The 12,824-nt window shown below is 41.3% G+C and overlaps 1 protein-coding gene across 1 annotated transcript in view; it reads left to right on the plus strand.

Annotated features, from left to right (window-relative positions):
• Positions 1-12,824, plus strand: part of arb2a (ARB2 cotranscriptional regulator A) — a 164,326-nt gene that overhangs the window by 102,824 nt on the left and 48,678 nt on the right. The window contains exon 10 of the mRNA XM_026188413.2: positions 7,751-7,835. Coding sequence (XP_026044198.2) covers positions 7,751-7,835 — 85 coding nt within the window. The remainder of the gene's footprint in view (positions 1-7,750; positions 7,836-12,824) is intronic.

The following is a 12,824-nucleotide window of genomic DNA, read 5'->3' on the forward strand; positions in this document are numbered from 1 at the left end:
GTTGATAGCCCAGATCTTGTTCTTACCGTTCAGGTGACTCTTCAGGACTTGCCTGACCCTTTGCAGGTACTTGGTGGTTGCAGCTTTCCTAGCGGCCTCTTCATGGTTCCCATTTGCCTGCGGGATCCCCAAGTACTTGTAACTGTATGTTCCGATGTTATTGCTGTATATCCTGGTGGTGTGGATCAGTGAATCGATGTCTCGTTCACTCTTGGCATACAGCTTGATGTCATCCATGTACAGGAGGTGGCTGACAACCGCTCCATTCCGTAGTCGGTATCCGTAGCCAGTCTTGTCAATTATCTCACTGAGGGGGTTCAGGCTTATGCAGAACAGCAGTGGGGACAGAGCATCTCCTTGGTAGATCCCGCACTTGATGGTGACTTGTGCTATGGGCTTGAGGTTGGCCTCCAGTGTTGTCCGCCACATCCCCATTGAGTTCCTGATGAAGGCTCTCAGGGTCCTGTTGATCTTATATAGTTCTAGGCATTCCAGGATCCAGGTGTGGGGCATTGAGTCATAGGCCTTCTTGTAATCAATCCAGGCAGTGCACAGGTTGGTCAGTCTGGAGAACAGCTGGTTTATTCTCTTGCCTTCTATCTCTCTGGTGTACCTCCTCAAGCGGCTGGCCAAGGCTGTGAGTCGTTGCTTGGCAGTTTCCAAGGCCTCAGGTATGGACAGCTTCCTGTACTTCTTAGGCACCTTCTTCATAAGAAAAGTTGATAAAATAAATAAAAAATTATGTATTGTTCGATACATATGCGTACCGAACCGAAAGCACTGTATCGAACGGTTCAATATCGATACGAGTATCGTTGCACCCCAATATATATATATATATATATATATATATATATATATATATATATATATATATATATATATATATATATATATATATATATATAAGGACATTTTTATAAGTAACCCATCTGTTTCATTGCACACTAATGTATGGGCAGCTCATCATAGAAGGTTAGCTAGCACTGAACCTCACTAATGCCCTGTTTGGTGAATAAAGATGGATGCCAATACAAGTGGATGTATGTGAGTTTGGGACACCCCAGCCGTGTTCTTTTCTCCTCAGACAGTGGTAATTCTCTTCTTTTGAGGTTCAAGAGGTCAGTGGATGGTGAGATGGAGTGATGAAACGGGTGAAAGAGAGAAGATAGGATTTAGAGATCAGCGCCTGCTGAGCCAGGTTGTATAGACCAGATGGGTCAGACAAGGGGGAACTGACGTCACAGCAAGGAAACCAAATAGTGAGTGAAGGTGAGATTAAAAAAAAGATGGGGTAGGCCAGAGCAAAGATAGAAAGACTCATCTACTGACTGAGACAGAAAAAAATATACAAAGAAACAGAGTATGAGAAACATTCAATTATTTAAATCCTGTTGACTGCCACTGAGAAAGCACAGTGTAGAGCTGTGGAAAGAGAAAAAAACACAGGTACTGTGTGAATGGAGTGAATACAGATGCAGAAGGAGGATGAAGAGATATATGTGGAGGTAGATGAGTAGCATAGTGAGGAGAAGTGAGTGAGAGAGAGAAATCCAAATGATGGTGTACAGCTGGCAGCCTGTCACAATCTCCAAGGTGTCTCCTGTCACTGTGCTGGCCTGCTGTCACACTCTAGTGGCCTGCCCAGAGCACGCACACACACACAGACACACACGCATATGCACACACATTCAGAGTACACTATGGTCATGAATAAACCATCCTAATCCATAGAGATTATTCAAGAACTGGGGGAGGTGGGTTAGAAACAGACACAGAGAGAGTGAGCAAAAATTGATACTCAGGACTACTTTCTGAGAAGTTAGGTAGCAGACTGTCATGTGTGTTATGGTTTAGGAGACTTTGTGCACTTGGTACAGAGTTTCTGTCATGGGACTCAGTTTGGTGTGCTTTCAGAATGAGAGGTGGAGATGCAGTTTTGCAACCGAGGTGGTATAGATGGTTGCATATATAGAAGGTTAGTCTCCCTCCCATCTGACACTCGGTCAGGACCCTTTGGCTCCACATTTTAATCCACTGGGTACCCTTTTAAAGTCATTGTATCAAAATGCCAAGTACTGTAATAGAAACCTAAATCCCTAAACGTCTGAAGTAGTTATCATGAGACCTTAGCCAAGAGCTCTCTGCACTTCACTGACACTGAACTCATCATTGTAGCAACAAGTAATATGATGGAAGGCTGAATCAACTGATAAGTTTGTCTTTAAACATGAGAGTGTATCTGAATGCAAACCCGTATAGTTTCGTTGCCTAAAATTGACAAAACAGTGACCTTAATTAAACAGTAAGAATTATGCATAGGATATAAATACAGGTACAAGCTTCAGAATAAACTTCACTCTGAATGGTGCATGCATTATGAGGAAAAACAAGCTATTAACAAGTTTCTTTGGTAGCATGTCCTGTAAACATCTTCTGTTTTTTTTTTTTTAACTCTGGTAAGCTGCTTTGCTATTGTAACCATCTCTGCTAATACACATTTTACAATTAAAATACCCCATCTTCAGTTTTCTTGACTAGAGACAGGCATCTTTTAGTCACAATAAAATGTAAGCTTTAAATTGTGACATCAGATTAAACATCTTTCACAGTTTGAGCATTTTACCAATAAATATGTGGGTAGTTGCTCACAACAGTCTTGCACACCAGTGGAAAGTCTGCATTGATGCAGCTCTGGTGTTGAAAGCCATTATAAAGCACTCCTCTTTAAGGCGAATTGGTTTGTGGTAGCTACTAATGTGGTTAACCTTGCATGCAAATGCTCAAACGGAGTGGAAGTGTGTATGGAGACAAAACATCTACCAATATGTACCAAGTTGGCATGCGTACACACTGAGAATCCAGTGATTATATACAGTACCAGTCAAAGATCTGGTATGTCCAAACATTTGACTGGTATTTGTTGCTAAATTTAGAATTTATTTGATAAACAGTTTAATTATCAATCCACATTATTACTAATAAAATAATAGAGTTTTATTTTTTTTATTCTGCATTTTGCACAGTAGGAAGTGGTCATAAGTAATAATAAACTTTATATAGCACATTTGCAAATCATCAAAAACTGTTTCACAGGAGAAACAGAAAAAGAAAGAATATCGTTCAGCACGACCAGTTTTGTGGTGGGTCAGTGATGATTTGGGGAGATATATCCTTGGAGGGACACACAGACCTCTACAGGCTAAGCTGACTGCCATCAGTAATAATAATAATGGATTGGATTTATATAGCGCTTTTCAAGGCACCCAAAGCGCTTTACAATGCCACTATTCATTCACTCTCACATTCACACACTGGTGGAGGCAAGCTACGGTTGTAGCCACAGCTGCCCTGGGGCAGACTGACAGAAGCGAGGCTGCCATATCGCGCCATCACCAGTAGGGTAAAGTAGGGTAAGGTGTCTTCCCCACGACACAACGACCAGGACAGAGAGCCCGGGGATCGAACCGGCGACCTTCCGGTTACAGATACGCTTCCCAACCCCCTGAGCTATGGTCGCCCCATGGCTCCATGAACTCTTAAACCCTCTATCAGAAATCTGTAAGTTGATCATTTTTATCTCCATCAAACAATGTGGCATCCTTTCATTCCTAACACATTACTAAGTCCATATCAATCTAAATATTCCAACTGGTAGTTGGCAAAGTTAAACTTCAAAAGATTTTCCCAAAGACTGGGCAAATGTGTATGTTCATAACCAGCATAAATCCAAGCATGCAAAGAAAAGCACATGCACAGAGTAGCAGAGGTTTGGGACAGCCAAATCTGTTTACATGTTTGTTTCTCTGTCTGCTTTTAGTTCAATGGCATCATTGATCGGTGGACGAGCTGCTTGAAGTGATGATGCTATGTGTCAGAGGCAGCCGATGTGATGTGCCATCCTTTTGTCATGTCGCCCTTCTCTAATCCCAGCCAGCAGGCCTTGCCTTTATGTGACTGCTGTTATGCCTGCGGTCTCCCACAGTACTGGGGCTTTGTGCTGTGTGTGTGTGCATTTATGCAAGAGTTTGTGTGCACATGTGTGTTGTTGCCTTGACAAATCTATTCAAACCTCAGCCTCCCTGCCTCCATTGGTGGTGGAGGTGTAGGGGAGGGAGGAGGGCCCTTTGAAAGACTCCCCTCCTTCCCTTCTCTCTAGCTGCCTTCAGCCCACTGCTCCACAGCCCAGCTGACATCTTCCTCCAGACAGACAGAATGAATTAAAGGAGATACAATGAGACACTTGATGTAGCAGTCAAGGAGCCCCACTGCTTCTGTGCTACTCTGCACCACTCTGCCCTCGAGCCCGGGCTCAGAGGAGAGCACATCTAGGGCAAACCAAAGGATCTAAAAATACACAATATGCCACTGTTTACCAAGATGACTTGTCATCTTCCCCCGAACACCAAGCCCTCCAGCCACCCCCCCTTCATCCCTTCTCATCTCTTGGCTGATCTTTCTTCAACCTCTTTGGCTACTTTTATTCTCTATGCTTTCCAGTGGCTAGCATTTTTTTTGATTGACAGGGCTAAAAATAAATGAAAAAGCACCAGAAATTCAGGCATTCCTACCATTTAAGAGACACATTCAGTGATTGACTACTTTGGTTCATATGTAATCCATTCTTAAGAAAAACAAACTTTATTTCAATAACAGACTTTTCTGTAAATTTCCCAAATGAATATTTGCTACGGATTTATATGTTCCAGATGTTTCATCATGATTATCTCTTGTAATGAATTTCTATATTTCTCTATAAGCTTGCAGTAAATAAATCACAATGTACCCTCACTGCAGTATATGTCAAGCATATGATGAGAGATTTGCTTTGCCCTAGCTGCGCAGACTTTTTTCAACAAAAATAAACAGCAAAGAGGACCTCAGTTTGGATTAGATGTATTCAGTGTCTCTGCTTCGATGCAGTTTTAATATTCGTACAGAAACCAGAGAACTTGTAAAGACTATAGAACAGAATATATATCCACAAAAGTAATGTATGTGCGTTTGGGTGATTGTGTTACGTAATTTAAATTGAAAGCATTTGCAGGGTTTGTCTGTTCTGTGAGTCTTGCTTTAGGTCTTTGGGAGTCGGCGTCACAGAGGGCAAAAATGCAAAAGCATCTGTGCGTCGGTGTGTGTGTGTGTATATTTTGAAGGGTTCACAACTCTACACATCTTCGTGGGAGACCCCTTGAAATGCAGTCACTGACCCACACACACAACCGCACGCGCGCACACAAGCACGTACAATACCGTAATGGCTGTCAGGGGGCCAGGGTGAAAGTAAACAAGGGCAGATAAGCAGTGATTCAGAAGGACACCAGCTGCACATTCTAATCTCTTTACATTTTCTCTTTCTTCTATTGAACTTTTATCTTATCTTGGGGGACGTCTTCTCTAAGCATTCCTTCTCAGCCTCCCTCTGTCTCTTTCTCCCTTTTCCCTTGTTTTTGTACCTACCTTACAAGCCACAGCATACCAATCCACATTGCAGAGTCAAAAGGGAAAACAAACTTTGATGCGCTGTCATCCGCTGACCCGGAGAATGAAAACTTACAGCACTGAAAACTTAAGTTGCCTTATTCTGAAGCATTGATACTTTTGATTAATGGTACATGGGGCTTAAGACCTTATATGTCTAAAATAACCTGCAGTGGTAGGTAGAAAAAAAAAGGGAGTGCCAGACAGATAGGAAGATGAAGACAGCATAAAGAAAAAAAACGAATGAAGAGGTCTTCTCCTCTTTCTGACAGTAGAGTTGTCAACCACTGGGGTTGTGAGAGGAGTAGGGGTGTTTGCAGGGGGTTATGGGTCAGCAAGCTGGGCAGACACCCTCCCCCAGGGCACTCACTCATCCGCTGTGGTAGAAGGCCTCAGCTCTCCACCACAAACAAACGCCAAGCTGTCTGAGCAACATGTCACTGAGCTTTTAATTGCTTGTTCCTGTCTCTCCTTCTCTTCCCCCACCTTACTCATCTACACACACACAGAAACACACACACTTTCTTGCGTACTGTCTTTCTGTTTGTTTCCAACCGCTTTCGCTCCTTTTTCAGTGTTTGGTTAGATGCAGTTGAAACAAAATAAAAACACACACCCATTAGAGCAGGGCGATATGGCCAAAAATATTTATCACGATATATATTTGAAAATTTGCGATAACGATATAACCGACGATATAATTGATGTGAGACAAAATACAACTCCACAACATTACTAGCGCAAAAAGACAACCTTCCATTTATTTTCACTTAAACAAGAAGCTGGTTTTTATGTACATTAAAGCTTTATAAAAATGTAACAGTGCAAATGCAAATTCCTTGCTGAAAGTTTAACCAAAAGGCATTTCCAGTAGAAATGGGCTGACATATCCTGAGCATAACCATGTATAATATCCACTGAAGTTAAAAAGAGGTGCTTTGCAACATTAAACTGCAGTGTGCAGTACGCATTTTTCGGACCATAAGGTGCACGGGATTATAAGGCACATTAAGCGAAACAAAGCAGTCAGATAAATCAAACTTTATTAAACTCATTCTTCTTGCTTCCTCCACTTCTGTACCATTGATTCATTAATGTTGAATTCTCTGGCAGCGGCTCTATTCCCATTTTGTTGCAGTATATTAATGACTAACCTTGTATTGTGGATGGATTATCTCAGTTGTTCTCCTGACTGAAGTTTGGTCCGTTTACAGCATCCTGCCATGCGATTGCATTTGTCTCTAACCATGAAGAACCTTCACGTTAACTTTTATAAGTGGAAAAGTGTTAGTGTTCGTCCTCCAGCTTCACTGTTTATGTTATGCTAACATAGCTGTGTCGCTAGCGATCACGTAGCACATCATTATATACCAGCTAGCCCAACTTCAGTAACCCTACAAACGTCACTGCTGTTTAGTTTCCTGTCTTCATTTATGTTGGAAGTGATAGCAGAGCTGTACGTTTGATTTTTTTCAGAAATCTCTCAGTCAGAACATGCAATATCATGCTTAGGTAACTAGCGAAACTAGCGAGCTAACTTCCGCTAGCTTCCTGCTAACTTCTAACTCCGTTAAATGTAATACATTTTGTTTTCATGGATGCCTGGAAGTTAAACTTCATAGTTACACCTGGTAAAGCAGCAATGCTGATCGTTTTATTAAAGATGAAAGAATTTAGACAGTTTTTAACTCTAAGTGATGCTGCAGTGTTGTTTGACCTGAAACATACGGAGTTTAGGACCCAGATTACTCCCAGATTTAAGAGCATCTTAGTCCGACAAATACGACAATAACAACGGCTGCTTGCATGTTCTGCAAAAAAATGTGCTTTGTTGTGTATCTGACGGACAAACACCAAACCAGTTCCACATCACGGAAGTTGCACCATTTTTACAAACCAATTCTGGTTCATCTGTTTCACTCAACAATCGGCCATGTGCGTATGAAAACAAAGGCACTGCGCATGCGCGTTTTACTCCCATTCTATCGCGATATTTCATTTTCCTATCGTTGCCTAACATTATACCGGTATTACCGTGAACGGTATAATATGGCCCAGCCCTAACACCCATTATTAACAAGATTAAAGACTTAAATTTTGTACCAAATACTTTCCTTTTATATCTTCATCTTTTACAATAGTTTTCTCTGTGTTTGTGGAAGTAATAGTGGAAGAAACTGCTTGCTACATATTCATTACTCTCCACATGTCATATTTAATTCTTTTGAATGTCAAAGAGTTTATTTGTTTTATTTTTCTCTTTCTAAAGCACTGTCGTAACTGGGTATCAAGTCCAGAGCCCTTGGACATACCACTGGAGCCTATGATGCCAGACTGCCCCAGAGTCTCTGCAGGTACCAAAACTGTCTGTCCAAAAATATAAACAGTATTTCTCAATGTCTGTGAATCACAGCATAATTGGGATCCCTTTCAGTTTTATTAGATTTTGCTCATTATAAGGCTGTTGAACATTGAAGTATTGGGAGGTTCCTAGTTAAAATTTGACACACGTTTGCGAGCAGGAAACTGGATTGTGCCAATGTTAGATAAGTCAAGCATATTTGTTTTTTTTAGTAACAGTTAAAAAAGAGGCATGGTTTCTCTGGGTGGTATAGTGAGGTGTACTGAGAAACTAGTGCATCGAGAGGGTTACAAACAACGATGCAATAATCTGTCCATTGATTTTAACACTTGTATATGTTGAAAGTCAGTTAAATATGTAGAAACCATAACCACAGATTATTTAGCATGAAAATTGAAGGTGGTTTTTTCGTTCTATATCATTGGTTTAAATATAATGTGGAACTGTCACAGAGGATGTAATAGTGCAGCTTGGTATTTCTTTTAATAAAAAGCAATAAGGACTCATGCAGACTAAAAATAAACTCCTCAGTATTTGTGTATTTTTTCCTTCAGTGATTTAAAGGAGTGGATCGGAATTCAGTCAGTTCAGAACGGTGTGTATTTAGCACATGTCCATGTTTGTGCCCATGTGTCTGGGTAATGGATACATCTTAAATCTTAGTAGAACAGATTGAGTGTCATTGTTAGACAAACTGTGGAACTGAAGCAGTGGAAGATTATCTTGAAACACAAATAGAGAGGTTGTATCAGCAGCACTGCAGAAATTTTGCTATCTGAGTTCATTTCTGTTTTCATCTTCTTTGTGACCCCCTCTTGCATTTTTTTTCATCATCCATTCTGTCTCCTATATTCATTAATCCTTTCCTGTGGTGTTTGGCTTCCTGTCCTTGTGCCCTCTCTGTGGTTGACTGGCCTTGATGATGTCACGTCCATCATGAGAATGTGTCCTTAATGTAGGATTAGGGATGAAAGCTGTAATCCTCAACATGACCGTTGATAAGAGATGATGATTGCAGTGTTGTTTGAAGAGTGACACACACACAGGCATGCTTGCACAGTCCCACACATATGAAAAAAAGAAGGAAAGTCAAGCCTTAAGCAGGAAGCAATATATCTGTCGCAGGTATTAAAAACACCTGTTTTTGCTTTGTTACAGTGTTACACACAAACATACTCGAACGTTCACGTTCTTAGCTCTTCCCTCATTTCCATCTTTGCTCGGGATGCTCTGCTTTGTGATTTTATTCTCTTCAAAGATCCTCCCTGACATCATGGTGAATGTATAGGTCATCTTACACATGCTCCACATGTCTGTGAATACATCTCTAGCACTCCTATCTCATCTCGGCCACTAAAACGGCATGTTCCACATGGAGCTGTGTGGGTGGGTGGCCTTAACATCTTCGAGTGAATCAGCTCCTTGAAATGTCATCTAGCCTTCAATACAAACCTCATGCTGTATTTCATGCTCAAATGTCAGTTTTTTACTTTGATGATTTATGTCTCTTCTGCTCCTTCTCCGTGACTGCTGTCGGTCAAAAGACAGCAACAGTTGTGCCAAAATATTGAGGTCACCTTTTGAAACTGTTGGCATGCCTAACAATATCTAAACACAGACTTGTTTGACACGGCGTTCATCCAAATGTATGCACTATTGACTTGTGCTCTATTGACTTTTGCTACTTTAAGCAAGCTGAAAAGATCTCGGTCTCTAGCCTGTTAACAGAGCTGCCAACTCGGCTTGTCTCTGGTCTTTTAGTGGACACTTCTAATGTCAAAGGTTGGTTCAGTCATCTTTGTGTCCTTGGCAGCCTGGCAGGTTCACAAGCAGCAGCTATTGTGGTGAGAGTCACAGCAGAGCAACGGAGGTGACGAGGTTGAGAGAAGGTTGAAGGAAGGCTGTCAGGGCATCGTGGCCCAACACTTCAATCAGCAGTCACTCCTGCTACTACGACTGCCTTTGTTTAGGTTGCTATAGTATGGATATGTGTGTGTAGGTGTTGCTAATCAAGGTTGGAGATAAAACCTCTCAGCAACAGAAAACAGACCAGTGAATCCTTGTTATCATGCACGCACATGCATGTGCACATACGCAATGACAGACATCCCAATGTGAACCGCTGCTCTTCTACGTAGCCAGACCGAGGAAGCCCTGGGCCCCTGGCTGCTGCTGAGAATGGCGTATGATTACTCACTTAACGGACACACACACACACACACACGCACGCACGCTAAGTGCAAGGGTATTGGTCAGGCAGAAAAATGGGAGAATGGGTTGAAGGGTGAGTCTTGCCATTGCTCTTTTGCTCTCCTGCATCCATTCTTCTTTCTTAGCAATAACTAATTTTTCGAAGAAAGATAATTATTCTTGGTTTCACCCTTTATGTATCTACTCCTCTGCATACTTCTTGGCTCTCTGGAGAAATGAGGATCCGTTTTGATTCAGATTTTTTTTGGCAAAAGGAGCCTTGAAGGCATGTCTGCTATTCCTAAGCATCTGTGAAGCAATGCTGGTATACCATAATATGTTAATATTATATGTTAATGATAATCTCTGGGAGTCTTCACTAATATATCAATATCATTATCATTGGAATAAAGCCTGGATCCATCCCCTTCTCCTTTGACTGTCTTGCTTTCCTCTTTCACTACCTTATTCTTTTCGTTATTTGTTTCTTTGCTTGTTTGTTTTGTTTTGGGGTTTTTGTTTGTTTTTTTAATTTGTTTTCTGTAAATTTTTGCTAAAGGAATTTGTTCCTCCTAAGAAGGTCGGTGCTCTGGCATTTGGCAGGGGCCTGGCACACTTGCAGAATTTTATCAGTTAGCAGCACACTGAACACAGGCTAAATATGCAGATAAAGTGGAACCAATCTCTTTCTGGAAAAGCTCCCTTTGTGTGTTTGCGCATGTGTGTGTTGGAGTAGAAGCAAGGCTGACAGAAATAAGTTGAGGAGTCGGGTGCTTGTTAATGTGGGGGTTGCAGAAGCCTTCCCAACATGTAATCATTCCAAACCTGGACTGTTTAGATGCCAAGCAAAGGATACCGTTCAAAGTTGGAGAGAATGAGGGTGATCAGAAATAGATGGATAAAAAAAGAGCAAATACAGGAGAGTGTTACTTGTAATGGCTCTTCTATTTTTGTTGGGGGGGGGGGTTGCCTTGTTTGAAGTTTTTGGAGGGGGTTTTCTGAGACTGAAGATTATTCATTTATTAGTAAGGCTGTACTTTGGGAAAACCCCATTGCTATTAACACACCAATACATAAAAACACACACATGAACACACAACTTCCTCTTGGGTGATTATTCATTGTCCAAGCTGATTATTAATTACAAAGGGGGAGCTCTCTGAAGGTAAACACTGATTAATGGCTAACAAAAGTAAGTTAATGTCTTACCTGTACTTTAATTACCAACCATGCTCTAGTACAAGAGTCCCAGCACAATGCTGTAATTAACCATAATGGACTGCAGAATGGGACTCACTTTCATTTCCTGTATAACATATATATGTATTGGATGTATTTTTTTTTTTACTTTTGCTGTTAAAATCAAATATTAATTATTATTATTATCTGTATCATGAATTGTTACAGAAGTAAGAATTATTTTTGTGTGATGACAAGGGGGGACACTTTGAATTTTTTAAACTAATAATGTACTTAGACCCATAGACAAAAAATGAGTACTTTTAAATAAAAGTAGGTATGTTGACACATAATGTCAAGCTTTTATTGCAAATGCGTTTCATCCTGCTCTAGGTTTGACTTGACTGTAACCCTCACCTCCCTGATCCACGCATTGCTGACTGTGAAACACCTTTAGCTGTCTCCACTTCTTCACCACACAAAAACATCAATCTGTCACACACACACACACACACACACACACACACACACACACACACACACACACACACACACACACACACACACACACACACAGACAGACACAGTGTGTGATTGATATTTGTGTGAGCTGATTTGGGAAATTTAGACCCACTCAAATGAAGCTCACCTCCTCTAACCTCTGTTTTTTCAGCTTGGTAGGGTGGAAGTCCGCTGCCTTGGTAGAAGGTCACATGGAAGTGAATGTGTGTATCTTGTATATGTGTGTGTGTGCATGTGTGTTTTACGAGTGTGTTTTCACATACCTATTATGTGTTTTCGTAGCCTCACTTGCACATTCTGTGTCAGAATTGCAGGACGTAGAGAGGTAAACTCAGGTGAACCGGATGCTAACCTCTGATCTGGATCCAGAGGGTCGGGGCATTGTCTGGGTCAAATCATTGCTAGACTAAATCATGATGATGTGGAAAATGCTGATGTCAGTGACTCACAAATGTATTTTTCTGTTTCAAAGTGTTCATATTGAATTTCTAACATATTGAATTCAGTATCATAAAGTCTTTCAAATTATCAGAATACCAATTCATAAGACCATAAGCCTAAATAACAGATACATCTGACTGAAATTTGCCTGCATAACAGAGAGAAAGACAGCATGTCACATATCTTTTCCAAATGTTTACCCCCTTTTCATTCTTATATATCCTGTAATTTGTGTTGTGAGTACTCTAAAAGGACAGAATTAGTGTTTTTTGTTTTTCATTGGTACTGTCACGGTTTGGCAGGGCAAACCGTGGGGAAGTAGGGAAGGAGGGCCCAGGCGTAGTGCTCTGTGTATAAGCAGTGCGTTTATTTACAGTGAATGGAACAATAACAGTAAATCCCCGTGCTCTCCCGTGCTCTCCCGTGACTCCCGTGACTCCCGTGTCGTGTCTTCTCAAAAAGTCCGTGCTCTGTGTTCTCCACTCTCGTGTGTCCACACACCCCGTGCTTACTGCCCTACGCTGTTCCACACTCCTCCTGAGCGGAAATAACAGAGGCAGCCGTCAAGACACTTAATTCCAGTAGGCATACACTCACAGACTTAACCAAGCTGAAGACTAACGTGGAGTCTCATGGAATGATCCCGCGT

This window comes from Astatotilapia calliptera, chromosome 12 (assembly GCF_964374335.1).
Source record: "Astatotilapia calliptera chromosome 12, fAstCal68.1, whole genome shotgun sequence".
Lineage (NCBI taxonomy): Eukaryota > Metazoa > Chordata > Actinopteri > Cichliformes > Cichlidae > Astatotilapia > Astatotilapia calliptera.